This window comes from Caretta caretta, chromosome 8, assembly GCF_965140235.1.
Source record: "Caretta caretta isolate rCarCar2 chromosome 8, rCarCar1.hap1, whole genome shotgun sequence".
NCBI lineage: Eukaryota > Metazoa > Chordata > Testudines > Cheloniidae > Caretta > Caretta caretta.
The window spans coordinates 75,986,762-76,014,340 of record NC_134213.1 but is presented as its reverse complement, the minus strand read 5'-3'; the positions used below and the strand labels follow the sequence as shown (position 1 = coordinate 76,014,340).

Sequence of the window (27,579 nt, the reverse complement as noted above, 5' to 3'; positions counted from 1 at the left end):
AGACTGCTAAATCATTTCTCTTACTCCAAAGCATCTTTTTAAACTACAGCTGTCAACTTCTTCAGATTACATTAAATGTAAATAATTTACACAAATATATATAGAGAGATATAATATACACATTAAAAGAAAGGCCTTTCAAAGTGCTTCTTATACACGTTACCTATTGTCCCATTGGTAGGACAAATTACTAAGGGGTTCTCTACACTAGAAAGTTGTACCACTTTAACTGTGCAAGTATAGCTAGTGATACCACCCTTCCACACCCAAGTGTGGACACACAATTATGCTAGTATTAAGGTGCTCTATATAGTATAGATATTCCTTTACAGAAAGGAACAACTATAGGGATTATAAGGGCTTATCTATACTTGAAAGGCTACAGTGGCACAAGCAGCTGCGACACTGCAGCGTCTACACTGAAGTGCTACATATGCTGACATGAGGAGTTCTACCATCGGTGTAGGTAATCCACCTCCCCGAGAGATGGTAGCCAGGTCGATGGAAAAATTCTTTCATTGGCCTAGCACTATCTACACCAGGAGTTAGGTCGACTTCACTATGTCACTCAGGGTGCTGAGCATTTTTCACATCCCTGAGCAACGCAGCTGAGTCGACCTAACTGTTTAGGGTAGACCAGGCTTAAGTCACCTTTATACCAGTCTACCTTCATTCACACTAGGACTTTAACCATTTTAATTATTTTGGTAAAAAGATCAAACTCCTAATCAAAACAAGTATGCTGGTAAATCTTGTAAGTGTAGACCAGGCATTCGTGTCTGTGCTGCTCAGCTGCCCATGTTAACTTCCCCTATCTATTTGCTACCAAGTCCAACTTATCCTGGACATATGAAATTGTAGTTTCAATTTGTTCTTAATAATCAAAAACATTAGTAAGGCTCAAGATGCCTCAGGGAAGCAGAGGCAACTAGGATCATCAGAGCTCAGTTATGGGCAAGTTCAATAGGCAAATACTGAACCAGCAAAAAGACTTCAGAGAGACAGTGATGAAGAAGCCCCCCCGAGGAGACTACCATCTAGGTGCAGTGATCTTCCTTTATGTTTTTGCGTGTTTGGGGTTTTTAATTTAAAAAGAATAATTTTCACAAAATCCAGGAAAAGTTTTATGTAGAATTCAACTTTTTGCCCAGCTCCAGCAAATCTAAACTTTAGCCAACATTCTCTCCTCCTTTTATTTATCCTTTATATCGAGAGCAGGCTGCATATTTTAACAAAATGAATAGCTTATCACAAAAAGAAAAGGAGTACTTGTGGCACCTTAGAGACTAACCAATTTATTTGAGCATAAGCTTTCGTGAGCTACAACTCACTTCATCGGATGCATACTGTGGAAAGTGTAGAAGATCTTTTTATATACACACAAAGCATGAAAAAATACCTCCTCCCACCCCACTCTCCTGCTGGTAATAGCTTATCGAAAGCGATCACTCTCCTTACAATGTGTATGATAATCAAGTTGGGCCATTTCCAGCACAAATCCAGGTTTTCTCACAACCCCCCCTCCCCCACAAACCCACTCTCCTGCTGGTAATAGCTTATCGAAAGCCATCACCCTCCTTACAATGTGTATGATAATCAAGGTGGGCCATTTCCAGCACAAATCCAGGGTTTAACAAGAACGTGGGGGGGGGGGGGGGGGGCAGGCGGAAACATGGGGAAATAGGTTACCTTGCATAATGACTTAGCCATTCCCAGTCTCTATTCAAGCCTAAGTTAATTGTATCCAATTTGCAAATGAATTCCAATTCAACAGTTTCTCGCTGGAGTCTGGATTTGAAGTTTTTTTGTTGTAATATAGCAACTCTCATGTTATTACCAGCAGGAGAGTGGGTTTGTGTGTATGTGTGGGGGGGTGTCGGGTTGTGAGAAAACCTGGATTTGTGCTGCAAATGGCCCAACTTGATTATCATACACATTGTAAGGAGAGTGATCACTTTAGATAAGCTATTACCAGCAGGAGAGTGGGGTGGGAGGAGGTATTTTTTCATGCTTTGTGTGTATATAAAAAGATCTTCTACACTTTCCACAGTATGCATCCGATGAAGTGAGTTGTAGCTCACGAAAGCTTATGCTCAAATAAATTGGTTAGTCTCTAAGGTGCCACAAGTACTCCTTTTCTTTTTGCGAATACAGACTAACACGGCTGTTACTCTGTAGCCTATCACAGTGCAACAGTGCTCCAACAGATATACTTTTCTTGACCTCTAAGTTAACAGTGAATAAAATACAGCAGAGCTTTGCTTTCTGTTTTCTTTTTTGCTCTATTTTATTTAATGTAAATACTTTTAGAAAAAGAGTTTAAAAGAACTGGCTACAGCACATAGTGTAGGCAGACTACGTGCAAACTTCCCCATGTAGTTCTGCCAACACAGTTTAATCCTCATCTGCTATCCTAGTTCTGGGCACCTGCTAAGCAGAAGCTGCCAACAGTGTTGAGTCCTGACAAATTATATGGTGGTTTTGTAATATGGACAAAAGCCCATGAGGCTGAGACCACCAAACTTATTTCATCTCTAACCTAAACCACATACAAATGTAGGCTCCCGAAGATGAAATGAAACTATCTGTGCCATTTGCCCCTTCATAACACAATTAGGCTTTCAATCAAAAGGACCTAAAACACTGTATTGTCTTAACTCTGCATAGTGGAATAGAGGTCAATACTGTTCACATACGTACAATGCATCCTAAGGGGAAAGTCATTCTTTTACACATTTCATGGGGAAGTTTCTTGTTTATTTTAAATCTATTTAAAGGCACAGAGTCCAATCCTGCAGCCCTTATTCAAGGCAGTAGTCATAGTGATGTCAATGGGACTACAATTCTACAGGAATTCATTTGATGAAACATAATGCCAATGCACTGGCTACAGCGGAGTTCCACCCAGGATGAATTTGTCAATTAGTCAAAGGGTCTACTCATAAAAGGAATTATTACATTACTAAGGTTGCAAAGTCAAGCACTCAAAAGCTAGGAAACGCCAGAATTCAGGAGGGGGTGAGGGGTGTGGGCTCTGGGCAGCACCTATTTCAGGTAACTCCTGGGAAGCGGCTGGCATGGCCCTCTGGCTCCTAGGCGCAGGGGCAGCCATGGGGGGCTTCTGCACACTGCTTTGGCCCGGAGGTGCCACCCCCACAGCTCCCACTGGCCATGGTTCCCGGCCAATGGGAGCTGTGGAGCCGGCACTCGGGCAGCGCACGGAGCCCCCATGGCTGCCTCTACGTCTAGGAACAGCAGGGGCATCCAGGAGCTGCATGGAGCTCATTAGGGAGCCTGCTAGCCCCAAGCCAACTGGACTTTTAATGGCGGGGTCAGCAGTGCTGACCTGCACCACCAGGGTACCTTTTCGACAGGGCATTCTGGTCAAAAACCGGACACCCAGCAACCCTATTCCCCTCCCTTCTCCCCCAGTCTGGTTCTTGTCCCCTTTGCATTGAAGTAAGGTTGCCAGTTCCTCCACAATGACCGAGTACCAGCTGGGGGAGCACTGAGAGCACAGGACAGAGTGTCTCTCTGCTCTCAGTTCCTGTGCCTTGCACAATACCAACCTGCAGCAGCCGGAAGCAGCAATTACAGGAAAAGTCCTACTCAGCCCCTGCAGTCCTGGGCTGGAGCATGCTCAGTGCAGACAGAATCTGCAAGAATTTAGCTACGAAACTCTAATCCATCTCAACTGAGCATGCATGAAGTGAGATTTTTTGAGGTCTATAACTTGGCCAAATTTGTTTCATAGGAACAATAAAAGGCACAGCTCTGTCCCAAAGGCAACCCCCCTACCTAATTTCTCATCCCTGCTCCAAAGCATAGAAGCACTAGAGTGTCTTAAACAGTTATACTAATTGGTTTTAACATGGACAAAACAACATATTTTCCCCCAGTCTCATTCTCAGAAACAGCTGAACCATTTGTGCTGAAAGTTTTCAAAACAATTCAGCCTGAGGCAGACACTTTGCATGCATAATTTCAGACTGAATAGTTAAAATTTGATAGTTCTAAGAAACTGAAAGTTTCCAGCAAGCTTAAACATAGAATTTACTACCAGTTTTACCTATAATTCCCACCTCACACAAAGGTTAGGTGCCATAACTTCCCACCCCAAAAGAGTACCACCTATCTGATTCTAACTCAATCCAATACAATTATATCTATTGGGAACATATGGGATTTGGGGAAAATCTATAAAACGAACATCAACTTGATCCCAAAATCCCAGGATTGCAAAATGACTCTAGAATTCCATTCTCTACAGCCACAATTAGGATTTAATTTCCCAAAGTGTGAGAATATCATTGCTACGGCTGCATCTTTTCTTTAAAAGATGTCATAAATCAACATAATGTGGCAGATTAATAGATTTGTTTTTGGATGTCTCCACCACACTCCTTATTTAATTACCAGAAGTTGTGGGAATGATAACTTGGGAAAATCCATAGAATTAAAGGCAGTGATGCCATTACAATAATAATAGTGAAGGATGGTCATGTGACTAAGGCACTAGACTAGGGTCAGATGTTGAATGAGGGCCTCTTGCTTCTACTAGACTACAAGCAGCGACTGCTGTGGAAACAGTGCCATTAATGCGCATGCAATTTAGTGACTTCAACTTGCACAAGTAAGATCAGTGCATGCCATGGTTTGTGAAATAAAGGTTATGTGTCGGTTATTATATCTCCTGGAATTTCTGAATTAGCAGACATCAGAGTGTTGCTTATTTGATTCCTATGTTTGTGACAAAGCATGTTGACACAACTAGGGTTTCCTGCACATGACTGAATTCCTAGGTCTTCAGATCGGAAAGATCTACATCTATCAAAGAAACAGATATTTTTCAGAACACTTCAGAGAAAACAGCAGCACACAATGGTGCCTATTTAGTAGTGAATGAGATATTACAAGCACTAGAGGAACAATCATGGTCTCACACATGGTGTTTCATAGTCTGCTCTTTAAAGGGAAGGAACTCTTACTTTTAAATAAAAGACTAGAATTTTTACATTTTAGATATGTAAAAACACAGTAGAATTATTAAGGCCTTTCCATTTTTAAAAAATAAAAAAAAGGACATTTACTGAAAAATCCAATCTTAGTTACCAAGTCTTAACTTCATTCAAATACATGTCTTCCCCAACTTACAAATGTGATCATCTTTTCCCAATGCTACAATCATATCCATGTGGCTTGAGCCTCTCTCTTATGTGGAGTTTCACTGACTACAGTAGGGCTCTGTATTAGCATAAGAGTCCGGTCACACAGATCTCCTATTGCAGGACTGGGGCCTAAGTGAGCAATTTCAATAAATAAGATGAAGAGACAAGCTTTAGGAAGGGGACGTGTGAGACTGTATTTACATCATTGTGGACATGTACTGTATCAGCATGAGGAAAGAGCGGCATGTATGTCTCTGTAACTCACTTTTATGTGGAGTTACAATTGGATGTAGAAGAAACATCTTCATTAATGGGATTCCACGTAACATTATTTAACATAATTCTACTATCAGCACTGGGAAGATCCTCGGCTATCCAGATTATTTTTATTTCAAATATTCAGTGTTTTTTTATTTTCATGATCAAAGTTTTCTTCCAGGTACAAATAAAAAATGGAATTGTTTAAAAGAAACAATAAATATGGGAATTATTTTAGTACTATCAGGACATGAATTGCATTTGAATAAAACCAAGGAACCAGAGTTACTCATCTCAGTGAGACGACTTCTGTGGGTAAAGCTACTCACAAGCATAAATGCTTCCAGAATCAGGATCTACAAAACAGAAAAAAGAATATTTCCAGGAACTATGAGAAACTCATAAGTGTCTTAAGTATGGCATCACTGTTGTGAAAATAGTCTTTTGACCTGCATTGTCCGGCTTCTACTTGTTTACAAATTGATTTATAGCACCAAATACCAGCTTAACTTTGAACTACTATTTAATATCCCTGTGTTACTTCCTGTTTACATTATTTGTGTGCATAACCTCAGGTATATTCTGTGTGGCCAACTTTTCCTCCTGTAACTTCCTTCCTGTAACTATCACTCTGAAATACAAATAAATTGTTGTAGGAGGGGAAAGTCGTAGATATCTATTCAGAGAAGAGTACTTTAAAAAAAAAGCAAGTCTCCTGTTCCCTTGAGTTTTTTCATATAATAATAGGTAACAAGGGACTGCTACATATATCCAAGAAAAAAATAAATGCCAAGGCACCCAGAAAACAAAAAGCAGTACAAATAGAGGCCCCATTTGCTAGTGCACCCCTTTTCAAAAAGCGAAGTCCCACTGAAGTCAAAAGTATTAAGCACATGCTTAAGTGCTTTTCTGAATCAGGGTCATCAGCTCTGACCCTGCAATGCAATATGTCCACAATGGGTCAACTTGTCAAGTGGGCCTCTAAATTACATTTACATATTTTGTATGTGCACAACATACATCTGTGCTTTCAAAACAGATCATGTTCAATTGCTTGACTTAAACATGCATATCTGAATTTTGCACATGTAAACAGGTGCTTAAATGAAATCTGTCAATGGAATTGTATAGGCCCCTTTCTTCATTTGACACGATATGTTTCTGTTACGATAAAAAAAGCAAAATTTTCATGAGGATAACAAAGGCCACATGTTAAAGATCTCTAATGGTTAAGCACTCCAGCCTTTAGTAGGAACATAATTACAAAGACCACTGAAAGAAAAGTATGTGGAGGACATATCTACAATGAAAAAAGTCAGGAAGAATAGAAGTCCAATCTGTAAAGCCACAGAATCAAGGTTATTTCCAGCAAGATAATATGTTTGATTATTAGAGTTCTTTCCCATCACTAGGGTTCTGGACCACCACCAAATTCAGCTCTCATTTCTAGCAATGTTAACTGACACTCATGCTCATCACATATATGATAGATGGACCATGGCCATCAGAAAACATTTCTGCATTTTAAACTATAATGGCGTGTAAACAGGAAACATGATTACTGTATTCTGGCAGTCTTCTGGGTAGCTGTTAAAGGGACAGTGTCAATTTAAAATCTAGGCAGCTTCCAAAAACAAGTTAAAAGTATTTTCAGGTACTACACCTGATCCTGAGTCCCTGATTAATACCAATCTTGCTGGCTCGAAGAGTCTCTATAGGCAGTAACTCTAAACAGATGATCTCTCATAACCCTGAGAAATGGTGGCTCAAGCACAAAAACTAGAGCCTGAAGAAATAATAAAACCTACCCAACTTATCTATGATATAAAGGTGCACCTAAAGCTGTAGTGCTGCCATCACTTTCTTAATTACTTTTCCAAAGACAAGGGAATTGAAGACAGGGTGGCAGTCAACATACTCCAGAGTATGTCATGAAGAGACCTTGTGAGGATGGGTCAGTGACGCCAAGAACTGGAACCATAGTTGATTTTCAGAGAACCCAAACCAAATGTATCTGTCTGAAATTGTGTGTGTCTGCATGCATGAGTGGAAAAGAAGGAAAAGACATCTTTCTACCATACATGCCTTTAAAAAATTAAATACAAATTCTAAAAATAAATACCTTTTAGGGTCTGTGCCTCAGTGCCAGAAGCCCAGTTCTTGTAAGAACCCTACAATAACAAATCAGTATCTGTGTGCACACAGTACAAGTAGGGTGACCAGATAGCAAGTGTGAAAAATCAGGACAGGGAGTATGGGGTAATAGCCACCTAGATAAGAAAGAGCCCCAAATATTAGTACTGTCCCTATAAAATTGGGACATCTGGTCACCCTGAGTGCAAGAGAACAAATGTCAGTAAAACAGATTCTCATTTCAAGGTCCCAACAGGTCATTTTAAATAACGGGGGGCGGGGCGGGAGGGGAAGAGAAGAGATTTGAATAATTATGAAAGTCACTCTGACATTTTCCTTTTAGCCCTTTTTCTTGTTTGCCTTGCCATTATTTGACAGCCAATTCCAGGCATCTTTGTGAAACTGTATTTTCACTGTCACTTTCAACTGGTGTACAGCAAATCATCTCATTTCTAAGAACAGAAAATACTTGAGGTTTTACATGGAACTTCCACCTCACGAAAATTCATTCCTGTTTCTTTAAGCATATACAGTCATCAATTGATGCTTCTGACGAACATTCTGCTCTCAATAAACAGACTCTTCTGGCTGTCACACAACTTCCTCCTGAAGTTCTGGTGGGTAAAAGTTGAAAAAATTGCCAAATTCAGTGACCAGCGACTTCTGAGCTGACTTAGATAACAATCTACACAGACTTCAGTCCAGAGCAAACAAGATGAAAAGCCACATTAAACATGGCTGGATTTCTATACTAGCATGAATACCTTAAAGTGCTCACAGGAGGCAGTGGGGGCGGGGGTGTCTATCCAGTTTTTTTTGGATATGGGAAGACACTATGCCTCAACCAAAGCAATTAAACTAATGGCACCTGTCACATTATTAGTTGTGTAGGAGTCCCTGCTGTCAGAATGAGAACCTTAATTCTAATATGTACAGCATCACATTTGAAAAGCGATACTGACTGACTTACCACAAGGTTTAATAATGGGCCCAGAACTGTGAAAGTGCCCTTGTTATACCAATAAAATAAAAACCAGCAGGATCTTAAAGGGAAAAAGGCAAAATACCACATTTATTGTGAATACAGAAAGAATCATAGTAAGCAGTTAGTTATAGCTATAACATTCCATTCAATCTCATATTTATTCACACATTCATTCATACAAACACACACACAGGTTCTGCAAGGTTGTTATCATAGTTACCAGCCTTAGAGTTGCTCATGCCAAGCCACTGGCCAGGTGGCCTGGACATGAGGAGGGAGCAGGGCCTTGTCAGATGCTCATCTGATGCTCCTGGAAGTTGGTTTGCAGAATCAGACCCCAAAGTTCTCACTTTTTAGAGTCTATTTTTATAGAAGTTTCTTCCTATGCCAGTCTATGGGAATTGCTTCATCATGCTGTTGCTGAATCAATCAGCAGATAGCACATTCCTGACGGCTCCGTGCCGCTAGATGTTATCTTGTTCTTTGGTTCTCCCATTCTTGAGGCTGTTGGGTGGATTCCAGTCTGCCCTCCGGGGGGGTCCTCTGGTTATTTCCACTTGACGCCTTCTTTAGCCGATGGACACTGGATTCTTAGGCTGGCACCTCCCTGATCATTCAGTTATTATCCACACCAAGCATCCATCCACATACATCCTCTATCTCTATTTTAATCACAATTGTTAATACAACAAAAGGGCGGGGAGTCCCTGGGTGCTGTTTCTGTTGTTAGAGTATTGCTTTGAGTCTCTCTCTGTGTGAATTGCTTTGAGAACAGACTCTGTCTTAGAATGTACTAACACAATTAGCAGCTTGCAAGATTCACACAGAGGGAGAGAAACAGTACCAAAAACCAAGACACCTCTTAATTAGTAATACTCTGGAATTTAAACTATGGGGAATCAAACTCATTTGTGATTTTAATACAGAACTTCTTTAATATGATCCAACACCCTCTTCTGCAGCCCTGACTCACCAGAGCAGTCTCATGCAAGTCAAATAAACTACTCCAGCGAATATGGACTACAGAACCAGTGCACTAAACAGGACAACCCGAGTATTTTGAATATTTCTGGTGAGACTCCTACCAGCCAGCAGTAGACTTGAAGGTCTGTGCTCTGGGTTCTTTCAAAACTTTTAAGACTGCTGACCTGGCTATCCCCAATTTCAGAGGAAGTCAGTCAGTTTGACAAAGGCTCGTCAGATCTAGGAGGGCTGCAAAAATGGCTGGCCTTATCTTTACTGAGTCTGGGCTTGGAAGTCCCAGAGCAGAGTGAGAAGTTTAGAACAACCCTAAAAGAACATTACTGAGCGTCTATTAAAAGGAGTTTGGTAAATCAGGGCTGTGGTGTATTTTAACAAATGTTTAGAGGTTGAAGTAAATGTATAAATCAAGTCTACACATAATACCAGATTAGGAGGGATCATGAACAGAAAAAAGGACAGAGATAAATTGCAAAAGGATCTTGAGAGCATGGAGACATGGATAATTATTAACAAGTTGAGATTTAATTCTGATAAATGCAAAGCAATATGCTTAGGGGAAAAATAATAATGAGAAGTACCAGAGAAGAGACCAATGGTCAGAATGTAGTAATGTAGAGAAGGATATATGGGATGAATTGTAATACTGAACTGGACACACTCAGTGTGATGATGTTACAAAATTAAAAAAAAAAAAAAAAAAGAGCTGATACAATACAGCAAATACCCAGATAACTCAACCCCTCTTAACTAAACGTCTTGATTAACAAATCTGAATTCTTTCTCCCCCTTCCAACACCTCATCAAGAGCTATAAAGACATAGTAATCCTGGATGAGAACATTCTCAGCCCTAAATCACAGCCCCTATACAACAGGTCAGTCTCTTTTCAGTGTACTGCATGTGTGAACTCTTCATCCAAAGCTCCATTTATCTGAAGGTTGTGGTTGGTCCCAAAGACCATTGGATACTCGGGGTCAACTGGAGGCCCGAACAGGGAATGAATTATTACACTAAATATAGCATTAATAAGGCCACACTAGTGTCCTTTGTACAGTATGAAGCATCATGTTTTTAAAATAAATGATACACAAAAACAAAAACACTGATAAATTGGAGGGGAAACCCAAAGGGGTTCAGGAATCATAAGGGAATTACAAAATATGATTTATGCAGAGAGAGTAAAGAAATTTAACATGTATAGCCTAGAGGAATGATGAAAAGCTGGTATAACTATCCAAACACTTGAGAGTTCTGAGATTTAAAGGGAGAAGTTGTAAAGCTTAAAGAAGTGTCATGAAAATAAAACCAGAAAACTTAAAATAGAAAGCATTTCTAACTAAAGTTTAAGTCCTTGATTCTGCAGAGACTTACACTCTGAGTAGTAGCACTGAAGTCATTCAGTGCTACACATACAGCGTATAAGCCTTATGCACATGTGTACATTTTTGCAATGACAGGACGTAATCAAAGGATAGATTAGACTACAGAATAATTCATGAAGAGATGGTGTTAGATCCCTAACGTGAAGGGGTTCATTTTCAAAAGGACCTTTACCAGCCCTCCACTTGTATCAGCATAAAACAACATGCAACCATACACAGGCCCACCACCTTTAGCATACCTGCAGGCACTTGAAACAGCCTAAAACTTGGGTGCATACAGATGTTAGATTACTGTTTAAGTGTACACACTGGTATTTTCACTTCTTCAGTGTGTGAAAACTTGGAACATAAACATATTCAACTTGAAGTCTGAAAATGTATCCCTAAACGTGTATCTAAGTTTTCTTTTGAAAACAGCTGAGATTAGTAGAGTGGAAAATCCAGTACTCATGCACAAGAATGGATTAGATGACCCAGGATTCCATTCCAATCCCCATCATCCAAAACTCTACAATACTAAAAACAAATTACTTTGATGGAGAATGAAGAATAATCTGTTGTTATGAAGTTCTACAAGAATAACTGAAAAATGTTGGTTCAGGATACGTTGCCAGGGTCTTACGGTAGGAAGAGTTTATCAGATGGTCTATGTTTCAGTTTCTCCAGAACTAGATGAATTAGTGTCTCTTCTGTTCCAAATTTTAACTACTTCTAAAGAGTCAAAGCTGGATCTTTTTGGAGTATCTCTTATAAATTTGGGCTATGATAATTTCCCATTCACATGAAGCAGCCATTACACAATGGGAGAAATTATCATAGCCCAAATTTACTAGAGATACTTCAAAAAGATCCAGCTTTGAATTTTTAAAAGCAGTAAAACTGGGAACAAGACACTAATTCAGCGAGATCTGGACAAACTTGCCACTTTACTGCAGGTACTGCATCTTCAAATTATTGAGGAAGAAGATGTAAGTGAAAACAATGGTGAATGTATTGCCAGGAATTCTGATTTAAATTCTAAGTAGTCACATGAGATTAATTTTGTATTTCTTTTCCTTTAGTATTTTGATCATTAGCTGTGTAATTGAAGAAACTCAGGGCAGTTTAAATCAACATTTAGCAGTAACAGAATCTGCCACTAAGATTGTGTTACACCGCTATATTAACAAACAGTGTTCTTCATCTTTGAAGAATTTTATTTATAATTTTATCTCTGTGTATAATTCTCTGCTGCTAATCTCTCCACAGTGCCTTTACAAACATCAATTAATTCTCCCAACAGCTCACAATAGGCAAAGATTATCCTCTTTTTACAGATGGAGAAACTGAAGCTGAGAGGCTGCCCAACGCCAAAGAGAAAGTTGGTGTTAGAGGTAAAATTAGAACACATTGGAACCTGGCTCCCGTATTAGTTCTCAGACCAGTCCATGCACTTTCTGGTGACTATTTGATCAAATAAACCGAAAAAAATGGCTCAAATTTTCCATGCCAAAGCCAACATTCACGCTCACATCTATTACGCCTCCTGTATTCAACTTCCCATGGTAAAGTATGGCAAAACTGAAATGTTAGGGCACAGACCATGAAACACTAATGGCTGAAAAATACTGAAGTTCAGTATCAGAATGCTCATTTGAAGAAAATGCTTCAATATTTTCAGATAATGAGATGCCACCCAAATAATTACAAAATTAATGAAGTGAAATGGAAATACAGAAAAGCAAATAAACCCCTTGAAAACAGCAGCCATGAAGTCCCCGGAAAAATCATGGAGCAGGTCCTCAAGGAATCAATCCTGAAGCACTTACACAAGAGGAAAGTGATCAGGAACAGTCAGCATGGATTCACCAAGGGAAGGTCATGCATGACTAATCTAATCGCCTTCTATGATGAGATTACTGGTTCTGTGGATGAAGGGAAAGCAGTGGATGTATTGTTTCTTGACTTTAGCAAAGCTTTTGACATGGTCTCCCACAGTATTCTTGTCAGCAAGTTAAAGAAGTACAGGCTGGATGAATGCACTATAAGGTGGGTGGTAAGTTGGCTAGATTGTTGGGCTCAACGGGTAGTGATCAATGGCTCCATGTCTAGTTGGCAGCCGGTATCAAGTGGAGTGCCCCAAGGGTCGGTCCTCAGGCCGGTTTTGTTCAATATCTTCATAAATGATCTGGAGAATGGTGTGGATTGCACTCTTAGCAAATTTGCGGATGATACTAAACTAGGAGGAGTGGTAGATACGCTGGAGGGCAGGGATAGGATACAGAGGGACCTAGGCAAATTGGAGGATTGGGCCAAAAGAAATCTGATGAGGTTCAATAAGGATAAGTGCAGGGTCCTGCACTTAGGACGGAAGAACCCAATGCACAGCTACAGACTAGGGACCAAATGGCTAGGCAGCAGTTCGGCGGAAAAGGACCTAGGGGTGACAGTGGACGAGAAGCTGGATATGAGTCAACAGTGTGCCCTAGTTGCCAAGAAGGCCAATGGCATTTTGGGATGTATAAGTAGGGGCATAGCCAGCAGATCGAGGGACGTGATTGTTCCCCTCTATTCGACATTGGTGAGGTCTCATCTGGAGTACTGTGTCCAATTTTGGGCCCCGCACTACAAGAAGGATGTGGATAAATTGAGAGAGTCCAGTGAAGGGCAACAAAAATGATTAAGGGTCTGCAACACCTGACTTATGAGGAGAGGCTGAGGGAACTGGGATTGTTTAGTCTGCAAAAGAGAAGAATGAGGGGGGATTTGATAGCTGCTTTCAACTACCTGAGAGGTGGTTCCAGAGAGGATGGTTCTAGACTATTCTCAGTGGTAGAAGAGGACAGGACAAGGAGTAATGGTCTCAAGTTGCAGTGGGGGAGGTTTAGGTTGGATATTAGGAAAAACTTTTTCACTAGGAGGGTGGTGAAACACTGGAATGCGTTACCTAGGGAGGTGGTAGAATCTCCTTCCTTAGAAGTTTTTAAGGTCAGGCTTGACAAAGCCCTGGCTGGGATGATTTAATTGGGGATTGGTCCTGCTTTGAGCAGGAGGTTGGACTAGATGACCTCCTGAGGTCCCTTCCAACCCTGATATTCTATGATTCTATGACCTTTTCATTGAGCAGGTTTTAACCTTAATCTGAGTGATCACTGATTTAGTATTTTGCTGGCTGCTACAAACATTGCAAGTTTCTAAACCAGCGACTGTTTTCAGTTTAACGTGCATAAATAATTCCCATTAACCTTACTGGGAACGTTGTGCAGGTGGCTTGGGAAGAAAAGATGCCCCCAAATGTTTAAGTTCAAGAGATCTTGTTTTCTGCATGTTCTAAAAAAGTATCACAGTAAATTATTTGTGTGTGTGCACGCGCACACCTTGTACATTTATGAGTATCATGATAACTAAACAAACATGTTTAATGCATCAGTCCTACAGAGGATTTACTGCAGGAAGGGTTTACGCTCCTCTCAGTAAATAAGGAATGTCTACCTTAACAGCACCCGTAATAGGGCAAGTTAAAAACAACAAAACAAAGCAAAAAGAAAAGAAAACCCAGACCACACTTAAATCCAAGACTTAAATAATTTAAAGCATTTTGAGTCCTATATTCCATGCTATCAGAACCTTGAGAGATCAGAGTGCATGTGCAATCTGTTTTAAATACAGTTTAAATGTTGCATCTGAAAAGAAGGTATTTGCAAACAAAAAGAGTATTTTTATTCCTATAGACATATTGTACTGTAAACAAATAAATCTCTGCCTTTGCTATCAGCATTTGCAGGCATCAGGAAACATCCTAAATGGTGAAGTGACCTGACCTAACCTAACCTAACACGAGGTGATGGATGCATTTTACTTTTTAAGTCAAAAGGGCACTTACAGTTGATTTTTACAATGATGAAAAAGATAACATTTGCTCTGCTTTGTTTTCAAACTCTTATCCTAGAAGTAAAATCTGATCTTTGAGTTGTTTACTCTCTTCTGCTCTCCGCTGTTGCCAGAAAGGCTTTCTCGGCTTCCTGTTCATTTTCAGAGGAGTTATCTCCAAAGGCTATGATTGTGGTAGGGTTGGGAGACAGGGAAAGGAGGTTAAGGGCTGCCGATACAAAATATATGTATGCCACTACAGCATCAGTGTGTCACCTAATACCCCAAAGAACACTGGAAAGATAGATATGGACAAACTGTTTTGATAAAATAAGTGAGTTAGATGTGACATAAGCAACCTCTTTCTGCTAGACAGAAAACATTTTGATCTAAAAGTTAAATATTTATCTGCTATAAGTGTGTCTATGAGATGTTAAGTGCAGAGTCCTGCAGCCTTTATACTTACATGACTTCTACTGAAGTGGTGTGCCTATGCAACAACTGCAGAATCAGGATAATCCAAAAACAAGCTTTCAAATTACAGTATGGGTTACATGCCCATAGAGTAGAATGTACAGCACCTGTATCTTTCTAGACATTTATACTGCCCTCATCACAGTAGTATGTAAATACTTTATGAATTCTAAAAGTGCTACACCAAAGCAGATCTACTTTTCTTGCCTATCCCTAGCAGGACTGGTATTATATCTGTACTTGTTGCAAGATGGTTAGTCTGAAGCAGATCTCATGTCTGGCTGAGGGCAAACAGTGAGGATGTCTACTGAAAAGATAATGAATCACCTTTCCATCATAATCTGGAATTTTCAGACTGTGTAAATATTTCAGATGTACACAACAGCTGAAATTTCAGTTGGAACATACAATATACATTCCACTGACACCACAGCCTGGGCTCAGCTGCCATGCTCCCACTGAAGTCAATGGCAAGATTTCTACTCACTTCAGAGGTGACCCTGTATATTAGAAGTCAGTGAACTTTATTTAACATTTTTTTAAGCACAGACTTAAGATCTTAGGCCTCTAAGCAATCAGCTTTCTCCCACTGGATCTGCTTCTTTTTCTAATGTTACCAATTCAGCTACTTATATACATACATGGTGCTTTCACAGGCAGCAGTAGTGGTTTGGGGTTTCTTTTGCTTTGCTTTTTGTTGTTGTTGTTGGGGTTTTTTGGGCATAATATTGTAAGTACAAGAGCTAGGGAGCTGAGCTGTCCTGACATGAAATATTTTCTTTCCACTTCAGCAGTCTGTTTTGATGTATTTTCAGAGTAAACAACAGTACTGCACAAGTTAACATCAAGAGTTTTCTGCTGCTTTCATAGCAACTAGAACAAAAGTTCTCTCCAATCCATCTGAGTGAAGCCTACATAAATAAGTAATTGCACTGTGCTTAAGAACTACTATAGTCAGCAACACTTCCTATCTGAACTACATTCCTTAGCAGTTAAGAATTAAAAAGATGTATTACAGGCGTAAAAGAATCTGAATTTAAGTATTTGTTTACAGAGGCCATGGCAAGGATCTGAAGGTATTTGTGATAATTTACAAACACATTTTGGTACACGATGAGCAATTCAATACAGGCCTCCTCCAGATGAAAATCTGTTTCTTATTCTTCATTCTATTTTTCGTTAGTGAACTTCTTGCTTGTGAAAGCTGTAGCTGGACGGACAGCTTGGAACACCAAAGGAATCTGTTCCTCTACTAAGCAAAGCATGGATGGGCAGCAATAGTGCAAACTCCCCACATTTCCCTGTAGTGCTTCTGTTTATGCTGAAGAAAGATTTCTTAAACAAGTAAATGTAAAAAGAAAAGCTATTTTTGTACTTTCTTGTTTGGAAAGTGCACAATCCTCCCTTTACCTCTTTTTCATGATGGCCAAGACCTTCCTCTGGATTTCTGAGGTTGAGGATGTGCACCTCCTGTGGCATGCCCATTGTGCCTCTGCTTGCACAACCAGATAAGACGGTAAAGCTCTCCAGCAAGGCATGAACTGGGTGGGAACTATTGACAGGTGATAACACACATTCGCTCCTAGGCACAGGACCTGTAGAGGAAATCACAGATACACACCATTCAGAGACAAGAGCCAGAGTAAATGACACCTTTTGAACTAGAAAAGGAGTACTTGTGGCACCTTAGAGACTAACCAATTTATATAAATTAAATAAATTGGTTAGTCTCTAAGGTGCCACAAGTACTCCTTTTCTTTTTGCGAATACAGACTAACACGGCTGTTACTCTGAAATCTTTTAAACTAGAATTGTCTTTTTGATTACAAAACCGGTTGGAACACAAACAACAGAGGCTTCAATTAGTTATTTGCAATATATAACAGAAATAACTTTGTTTCAATTACTTTGCGTATTTACTTATTTTGTCATTCCTTTTTGGTGCTAGATCTTTAATTAATTTCTCTGACAATTCTCATTTGAATCTGTATTCCCCTCCTTCCCAAAACTGTAGGAAATCCACCCTACACCAAGAAAATAAGGAAGGAAATGAGGACTGAGAAAGAAAAGAATGAAACAAATAAAAAACGGGGATTGGTTTGCCTGAGATGCAGATTATTTGTTTATGTGAAACATCTTTATGACAAAAACAGAAAACATAACTACACAATCATATATAGTCCTTTTGAAGTAGAGCAGATATATAATGCAAACATAGTTCAGGTGTCCTGCCACATTACTGCAGACATTTATCACATGGCAAACTGAAATTTTGTTTGTCAAGTATATTTTGAGTCTGACAGTGATGATCTAAACTGATAACAGCTATCTAGTCCACAACATAGCCAATTTCAGAGTAACAGCCGTGTTAGTCTGTATTCGCAAAAAGAAAAGGAGTACTTGTGGCACCTTAGAGACTAACCAATTTATTTGAGCATGAGCTTTCGTGAGCTACAGCTCACTTCATCAGATGCATACTGTGGAAAGTGTAGAAGATCTTTTTATACACACAAAGCATGAAAAAATAACATAGCCAATGTCCTTTCAAATAATTATTACCATGCTCTTATGTTGTATTTGAGACAGCGTGATGTGATATAGCAGGACAGCCCCACAGTGACTGTGTATGGAGTAGTTTACATATAAACTATATCTGCAGGAAACTAAAGCAAGACAAATTTATGAAAAGCAGCCCAACTTTTCCAAAATGGTTCAAACACACTGTTATAACAACGGATACAATAAGTTTTTGATTGCGAAGGTCACTGCATTAGGCCCAGGTCAACTCAAAGATTACATATAGAAAAGACTGGGCACAGGCTTGAAGAATTGTGATATCTCAGCCTGCTATAAATTTGCTAGAAAAAAAAAATGGTTTCCACTAGAGAAACTTTGAAATAAAAAAAACCCAAAATTTCAACAGAAATATTTTGCAGATTTTTGTATATGGTTCATAAGCAGTTACATATCGTTACAAGTTACAAGATCATCAGACCCAAACTGTATAATCAGCAAGTATATATATATTTTAATTCTTGTTTTAGCATTGACCCATAGTTTGCTCCTTAAATAAAAAGTACGATCAACAACTGATCATTTGAGAGTTGGATAGTTTCTTTTAAAACAGATTTTTTCTAAAGAAAGCAAAGGTGTCGAGAACAATGAGATTTTTGCAGTGCCTTAGATCATGCAGGTCCTGTCCTGTGAAAGGGGCTGTTTCTATTCTAAAACCCACTCGTACATACTACAAAGTCCTGCCCGCTCCCAGAAGACAGGCATGCTTTTTAAAGGCACCGCTTGACGCATGATTTGCACCTGCCCAGACATGGAGTGCAAAGGATGAGCAAACAGCATACTCTCAACATGAGAAGCTTGGCAACAGCACTGAATGAACACTGACACGTGGGAGACTTTGAATTTTTTTTAAGCAAGATTAAATGATACAGCTACATAAAATAAAAATACAGTCCTCAAGCAGTGATATGTACTATACTTTATGAAAGAGTAATAAGAATGTTGTTTCTTTTATTGCTTTAAAAAAGTAGTTATCAGTAACAATAATACAACTGACAAATTAGTATATTACTATTATTATTATTACTGTACCGGTATGACGATAATGCCTTGGAGCCCCATTCATAGATTGGGCCAGGACCAGATTGTGCAAGGCGCTGTACAAACACAGTGCAATGAGACAGTCCTCACCCCAATCAGCCCAACCATCAGTGTATCAGTCTCGCAGCTAAGTGAGTTATTATATGAGCTATAGTCCCAAATGCCATGCCAGATACTTGGGTAAGGGAATGAAACAAGGATTAAGGAATGAATGGTCATTCACTTGAGCTCCTTTTTGCTGGCCAATTTATTGAATGGATTTGGGGTCTGTCACCCAGCCTCTCTTCCAACTGTCGAAGCAATGCAACAGTAGAACAATTCATTCATAAGAAGCAGCTCAAGAAAAATACAGCGCAAGCCAGCAACCTCTACCTAAAGCACCGTCAGGTGCTCATCTGAGCCAGCATTTGCATCAAGGGCAGAGCAGGCGAAGTGAAGGGTGCACACCAAAAGGTCCATGGAGGTGGGATGGGGTGGGAAGAAGTGGAGTTGACGAAGCAATGTTGACAAAAACTTGCACTTTCCTTAGTGAGGTTCTGGAGGAAGAGCAACTATCTGCTTTCCAACAGGATATTTCAAAGCCCCTTAATTCATTTCTAAAAACACCCCCCATCCTTCCCCTCCATCTTCCATCCTGGTCTTCTGTAACAACAATGTGTATTTGTGCTGGGTGCTACATCAAGCTTTCTAGGGCTCTCAGATTCTCAGAAACAGCAATTCCTTCTGATCTTGCAACACTGGAAATTACAAATGAACATAGAACTGTGCAATGACTGGCTGTAGACGTGCAAAATCACACCAATGTCACACGAAAACCTGAATGATTTCCATATAGTTCCATATATTTTCACCAGGTCTGAATATGACCTGAAGCAATTCTTTCTAGCACTGCATACAGGGTGCCAATCCTCTTCTCATAAAAGAAGTCCTATTATCCTGCAACCCTGTCTATATAGGTTCTTATACTGCACTCATCACCGTATCGAACATGTAGAATTTATAATGCTGGAAAACCAAACAGATTAAATACAAAAATAAAAAACACTCTTTGATACCACTAATCATCTTATTTATCAAAAAGAAAAGGAGTACTTGTGGCACCTTAGAGACTAACCAATTTATTTGAGCATGAGCTTTCGTGAGCTGAAGTGAGCTGTAGCTCACGAAAGCTCATGCTCAAATAAATTGGTTAGTCTCTAAGGTGCCACAAGTACTCCTTTTCTTTTTGCGACTACAGACCAACACGGCTGTTACTCTGAAACCTGTCATCTTATTTATCTTCCCCTGCACAGCCTGCTCATAGCTGAAGCCTTATATAAAACCACTGCCTCATCCTGCCTCAGCTTTACTTTCCTGTTGTTTAGCCACGCACCAGCTTTAGATCCACTTCTGCCAGCCTTCTCACGACATGCCCACATCCTGGCCTTACCTTTTCTACTTCACTGTCATCAACTATGATAACATGCCACCCATACTTGACATTATCACTGTTAAACAGCTGGTCCCTCCAATTGTAAGTCATCACTACTCTCTCACAAACAACACATACAAAATAATTGATATTCTGCCCCTCCCCTTTCATCACTGGCACTCAAGAAGCCAGAAATTGTATTTTAATGACTTTTTAACCCTCAGTTTAAATTGGGATTGGCTTCAAGCCTTCAGAATACAGACTTACCCCTCTTGAGACTATGTATTTTAAGTTGAGCTTGTACTCACCTGTCTTGCTATTGTATTGCATGTTCCATTTCTTTAACAGTTTTCTTATTTAAAAAAATCATGGCTTGTATTGCAACTGAAGATTAATTAGTTAAGGTTTGTAAAGCCCTCTGAAGATGAGAACCAGGTTAAGTACGCTCATTATAACGGACTAATATATACTCCCACGTAGCACAACATATATCAGGGTAACAACTGTTAGAGAATTGAATTAAACGTTTTTCCAATTTCAATAAATAGCATTTTTTTTTTAAAAGGCCCTTAATATAGATCCAATTCTGTTTGATACTAACATCTGGAAATTATTCAACATAATTTAAGCACTCTGCTTTCCCATATCACCCAACCTCCTAATGAGTAACGTGTGTTCTGTGGTAATAAAATAGGTAGAGATGGGGTGGGGAAATATTATAACCCAAAACCAACTCATAATTATCGTGGATTTGATTCAAAATAATAATATAGATTAATATAGTTTCTGTTATATTTCCATAGGGACTTCTGCAGCTCTGTCAGCTTAAAAGCGTGACCAACTCCCGCAAACTGTGTGAATCTGCATGGCAGGCTCCAAGCATGTTAACATTGTTCCATAGGAATCCCAGAAGGCCCTGCGGGAGCCTGCAAACTGCAACAACAGAATCCAACACTTCTTAGAGGAAAGCACAGATTTAGTCTAATGGATTTTCATATGAGGAAATGTTCCATATCTGGGCATTTTGCATAAAGGCAAAAGTTTAAAAACATCTGGAAACAGCAGAGTCCAGAAACACCAGGGATCTCTGAGCTGTTAAGTCTGAAGTAATGTAAATTACTATCGACCAGCTCTTTAGGCCATTGGGAATCTACCTAGATTTCACCACTTTTAATATCTAAAAAGACTCCCTATGCTTTTGCTGGTAAGACTATCCCAAATGGGCCTAAATGTCCAAACAAGAATCAAATATGCCCAGGTGACAAACTTGTACAAAGAAGTGGCTTGGGGGTGTGTGGTAATTTAGTGGCACTTTTTATTGGTCTGTAGCATGATGAATGGAACTAGTCAAAGAGGGTCAGATTTCAGGAGAGACCTAGTTTGATGCATCACCAGTGGGTTCAGGAATACAAGCAGAGGCCAAGCTGCTATTCTAGAAAGCAGGGATCGGCAACCTTTGGCACACGGCCTGCCGGGGAAAGCCCCTGGCGGGCGAAACCGGTTTGTTTACCTGCAGCGTCTGCGGGTTTGGCCAATTGCAGCTCCCAATGGCTGCGGTTCGCTGTCCCAGGCCAATGGGGGCTGCGGGAAGGGCGGCAAGCACATCCCTCGGCCCGCGCCACCTCCCGCAGCCCCCATGGGCCTGGGACGGCGAACAGCGGCCAGTGGGAGCTGAGATCGGCCCAACCTGCAGACACTACAGGTAAACAAACTGGCCCGGCCCGCCAAGAGCTTTCCCTGATGGGCCACATGCCAAAGGTTGCCAATCCCTGCTATAGAGCATCAGCATGAAACACCAACCACTCTGCATACTCAGTAAAGATCTCTTTCATACAATTCTGCTGCACCACTTATTACTAATGAAAAATAGCCAATGCAGGGGGTGAAGACAGAGACTCTCCATTCCACAGACAGCTCAGGGAGGGACTGTAATCTCCTATATCAGGGGTGGCCAACCTGTGGCTCCGGAGTCACATGCAGCTCTTCAGAAGTTAATATGCAGCTCCTTGTATAGGCACTGACTCCGGGGCTGGAGCTACAGATGCCAACTTTCCAATGGCCCAGGAGGTGCTCACTGCTCAACCCCTGGCTCTGACACAGGCCCTGCCCCCACTCTACCCCTTCCCACGCCCTCCCCTGAGCCTGCCATGCCCTCACTCCTTTCCCTTCCCCCAGAGCTTCCTGCACACCACAAAACAGCTGATCAGGAGGTGCGGGGAGGGAGGGGGAGGTGCTGGGAGCTGGTGGGGGCTGCTGACGTATTACTGTGGCTCTTTGGCAATTTATATTGGTAAATTCTGCCTCCTTTTCAGGCTCAGGTAGGCCACCCATATCCTATATGCTCTCCTTTGATCAAGGACTTTTTACTGAAAAAGCACATTTATCTGAGCATTTACACTGTACTGATATGCCAGGGAGAGATCCAACACAAAGAAACTGGTAGAGGCCTCAGTACTTCAACTTTTCAAAAGAGAAAATATTAAACTTCCACTTGCCTTTCTTGTATGTAAACTATTCCATGCTGTGAATAGACCACCCTATGTGACTCATCCTGAGAAACTATAGCCTTTGGCAAAAACGAGGAGTACTTTTGGCACCTTAGAAACCAACAAATTTATTTGGGCATAAGCTTTCGTGGGCTAAAACCCACTTTATCAAATGCATGGAGTGGAAAAAAAACAGTAGGCAGGTATCTATACACAGAAACCTATAGCTTTTGGGTTGTTTTGCTTTATGCACATCAAAATTACACACAACAAATTTTAAAGGAACGTCACTAAACTGATAGCCAAGTGAGAAAAAGCAAGTAGTAAAGTGTGGGAGCAAAGGGAAAACGGGGATATCTAGGTAAGGTAAGGGGATAAAGACCATCCAATATTCCCTAGAGCCCAGAATTTCTCTTGGGAACCCAACATCTAAGATCACTCAACTTCAACAAGGAAAGAAAAGTGTTAAAGAATTAAAGAAAGGGAGAGAAAGGAAGAAAGAAAAAGAAAAAGGAGAGCCTTCACTCAAAAAAATTATACTGAATTTAAGAGAACTATTCCCATACGGTACCTCTTAGAAGGATCACAGTACTGTAATACAAATATGACTTTCTATCAGGACAAATGAGATTTCTTTGAAGATTTATGGTTTCTGCTGATGGTAATGGCATAGTTTCCATTGCCTCATATGGTAATCTGTTGGCATGGACTGTGCTCTGAAGTGCCTGGATAGTAAAAACCCAAGAAACTGTCAGAGTAGGAATTACACCACAAGTTATTGTTTTTAGAGTATCTGTTTGAGCGAAGGAACAGGAGTAACAGCAGGAGGAAGGCAGCTAGGTAGTTTCTGGATAAGGGAAAGTCAGACAACAGTGTCAAGTTAGTGTATGCACTCAAGCATATTAGATTACACATGAAATGATAATTCTAGATCTCTATGTTTCTGCATATTGCTAATTATATTAGGAAAGACAAATCTTTACCTAGGTTAGTGATAATTAACAATATGCATCATTAGCCATCTCATTTCAAGAGATGGGAGGTGTGTTAAAATTGTATTTACAAGTGAGTAGGAGATATCCATTTACTGTTACAGATTCCTCCATGACAAAGAATTGCACCATCTGCCATCTTTTTGAGAAGGAGGAAGCAAATGAGAGAGAAAATCTACACAGTCACTGTAACACATGGCCAGACAGTCTTTCATCCTTAACTTAGAACCCACCTGAACACCAGAGTTCTTAGATTTAATCCAGAACCTTTGAGGATCCAGTATCATTTGGTTCTGGTAAAAAGCAAGTTCTGGAGACTCTAAAACTTATCTTATTCCTTAGAAGTAGAACAAGGATTACTTTCAAACAAATAATCTTAATTGTTTACATAGCACAAACATCCATTTAGCTATAGAAGCTATGTTATTAAATTAAACTGAAAATGTATTGAAAATAAACTACATTTCTTTTTGCGATAAGTCTAAGATATTTCACACAACCCAACATTTCTGGAGGGAAGAGAGGGGAAAGGGAATGATCTTACGATATCAAATAACTGTTGTTTCTTTTGTTCTAAATTGTGGTGTTTTCTCTTTTTTGCCATTCTGATGTGCATGTTGAGTAAAAAAACCCAAACCTCTCCCCTCCCCCCCAAAAAAACCCAAACAGAGAATTTCAGAAGTGCTCAGCATTGGCCTAACTCCACTCCGACTGACATCAGTAGCAATACTGCCATAAATGTCAGTGGTGCACTTTTAAACCAACAATGAATACTTTTGAAAAACCCGTCCTGAAAGTGTTAGGGGAGTATTGTGAGGATGCTATCCCGAATATCGCAATACTTTTCCACCGCCACCATCATGGACTAAATCCTGAACACAAATCTCACATGTAGGCCCAGTGAAGGAGTAGGCCCAGTGAAGGCTTCAACAGGTGAAGGGGCCAACAGGTGAAGGGGCAAACTTGATTTCTACAAGACTACTTGTGGATGTAAATTTAAGCAGGATTTTGTCCCAGGAGTTGCTCTTAGGGTGACCAGACAGCAAATGTGAAAAATCAGGATGGGGGTGGGGGGTAATAGGAGGTAATAGGAGCCCATACAAGAAAAAGGCCCAAAAATTGGGACTGTCCCTATAAAATTGGGACATCTGGTCACCCTAGTTGCTCTACAACAGTGGTTCTCAACCAGGGTACACGTACCCTGGAAGAGGAGATAGGGTCAGGGGACACAGAGGTCTTCTGGGGGTTGTGTCATTATGCTCCATATTCTTCATAGTAATATTATTATGATATGAGTATGGCATAATTATGATGTATTTTGTGCAAGATAAGGCATGTGAGATATCACTGGAAAGGTAGGTTTCAGAGTGACAGCCTTGTTAGTCTGTATTCGCAAAAAGAAAAGGAGTACTTGTGGCACCTTAGAGACTAACCAATTTATTTGAGCATAAGCTTTCGTGAGCTACAGCTCACTTCATTGGATGCATACTGTGGAAAGTGTAGAAGATCTTTTTATATACACACAAGAGAGTGGTCACTTTAGATAAGCTATTACCAGCAGGAGAGTGGGTTTGTGTGTGTGTGTGGGGGGGGTGGCGGGGGTGTGTGTGTGTGTGTGTGAGAAAACCTGGATTTGTGCTGGAAATGGCCCAATTGATTATCATACACATTGTAAGGAGAGTGATCACTTTAGATAAGCTATTACCAGTAGGAGAGTGGGGTGGGAGGAGGTATTTTTTCATGCTTTGTGTGTATATAAAAAGATCTTCTACACTTTCCACAGTATGCATCCGATGAAGTGAGCTGTAGCTCACAAAAGCTTATGCTCAAATAAATTGGTTAGTCTCTAAGGTGCCACAAGTACTCCTTTTCTTACTGGAAAGGTAATGATTTACTGAATATGATTATCTTGTTTGCATGCATGTATCATTTTGGTATCTGAAGTTAGGAATATTGTCTATGCATCTATTACAAGTGTGTTTACACCTGGGGAACGCCCACTAGTCAGAATTCAATCAGTCTAGATGGCTGGTTGGGAAGGGCCATTAGGGAGAACAATAGGTCTTAGAAGATGCAAATCTCCCACTGGGAAGCCTTCCTGGGGACGCTGCAAACAGCCTCTGAGACATGGCTGCAGTGGCCCTATAGGGGCATGTGACCAAGTCACCTGGTACTAGACTCCACAATACTATAACTAACAGGCATGGGATTCCACTAACCGGGCGTGGGAATCAAATGGGGGGAGACAAAGGGTTCCCCCCATATGCTAAAGCTATTTAAGGCAGGGGAGTGACATCATCGTGGTTCGTTCTTCACTGACTCCCTACCCAAGAAGGAGGACTGCTTGAAACACCTGAGAAACAAAAAGACTGAACTAGGGGAGAAGGGCTGAACACAGGTTAAGGGGTTGTCTAGCCTGTGAAAGGAATAACTGGAGTTTTAAGCTATAATGAAGTGCAGCTTGCCTTCAGAATCGCAGCAATCTGCCTAAAACAACATTTAGGGTGAGAATTTGCTAATTCTAACCAATTTCTTTAGTATATTAAGCTTAGATTGCATGTTTGTTTTATTTGCTAGGTAATCTGCTTTGATCTGTTTCATTTCCCTCATAATCATTTAAAATATATCTTTTGTAGTTAATAAACTTGTTTTGTTTTAAGACCAGTGTGCGGAAAACATTACTGGTGGGCAAAAGCTGTTGCATATCTTCCTCCACGTTGAGGGAAGGGGCTAATTTCATGAGCTTATGCTGTACAGATATCTGTGCAGTGCAAGACAGTATAATTTTGGGTTTACCCTCTAGAGTGGGGTGCGCACTTGAGTACTGGGCAGTTCCTTAGCTGAGCCTTCCCATGCAGAGCCGATTTCAGTGTCCTGTGTGTTTCTGCAGTTGGGTCTGTCCCTACCTGTATGTGTGCTGGTAAAATGCAGTCTGAAGCCTGAGGGAGGGCTTGGCAGGCTGCAAAGCAGTACAATGTAAAGGGAACCAAGGCTGGTGGAAAGGGAAGCCAGACTAGTGGGTCAGGCAGGCTCAGTGGTACCCCAGTTCCAACTGGCACCCTGTGGGAAAGGGGCAGTCACAGGGGTATGTCAACTTATCTAGATATTTGCCTAGTTTTACAACACGCTACATAAAAAGCGTTAGCAAAGTCAGTACAAACTAAAATTTCATACAACTTGTTTATTATACTGCTCTATATACACTATACACTGAAACGTAAGTACAATATTTATATTCTAATTGATTTATTTTATAATTATATGGTAAAAATGAGAAAGTAAAGCAACTTTTCAGTAAAAGCATGTTGTGACACCTTTGCATTTTTATATCTGATTTTGGAAGCAAGAAGTTTTTAAGTGAGGTGAAACTATTGGGGCTTCGCAGGGCTCCTGAATGGGGTACAGTAGTCTGGAAAGGTTGAGAGCCACTGCTCTACAAAACTAAAGCTTTTCACTTGTTTATTCTCTGATTTGAGCATTATGCATTCAATTCACCTCACACATTGAATTAGTGTAAGTGAATTTGGGCCAGATCCTATTTTAATTGAAGTCAATGGCAAAACACACATGAAGCAGGATTGAGGTTGAGCAACATTTCTGGAAGCACATGTAGCATGTCTTTCCAAAGAGGAAAGATGAGTAGGACACTAATAACTGCTGATGTAAAGCCAGGAGCCAAACTCCGAGACACATGTACCAAGGCGACATAAAGGAGATGCAGCAAACATTGGGCAGTATATGACCTGTAGTGTAAAACCACAAAGGGCAGGTGGGTAAAGATAAGCAACTATTAGGGACAGCTGTATTTGTTTAGTGTAACACTAAAACCGTCTGAAGGCAGTA

At 40.3% G+C, this 27,579-nt stretch overlaps 1 protein-coding gene across 6 annotated transcripts in view; it reads right to left on the bottom strand.

Moving 5' to 3' along the window:
- The window catches only part of TGFBR3 (transforming growth factor beta receptor 3), a 180,595-nt gene that overhangs the window by 79,371 nt on the left and 73,645 nt on the right, over positions 1–27,579 (bottom strand). For 5 of the 6 annotated variants that reach the window (XM_048861633.2, XM_048861631.2, XM_048861630.2 and 2 more), the window contains one exon: positions 16,643–16,827. The exons of the other annotated variant lie outside the window; for it this stretch is intronic. In XM_048861633.2, the coding sequence (XP_048717590.1) occupies positions 16,643–16,827 (185 nt within the window). The remainder of the gene's footprint in view (positions 1–16,642; positions 16,828–27,579) is intronic. 6 annotated transcript variants of the gene reach the window in all.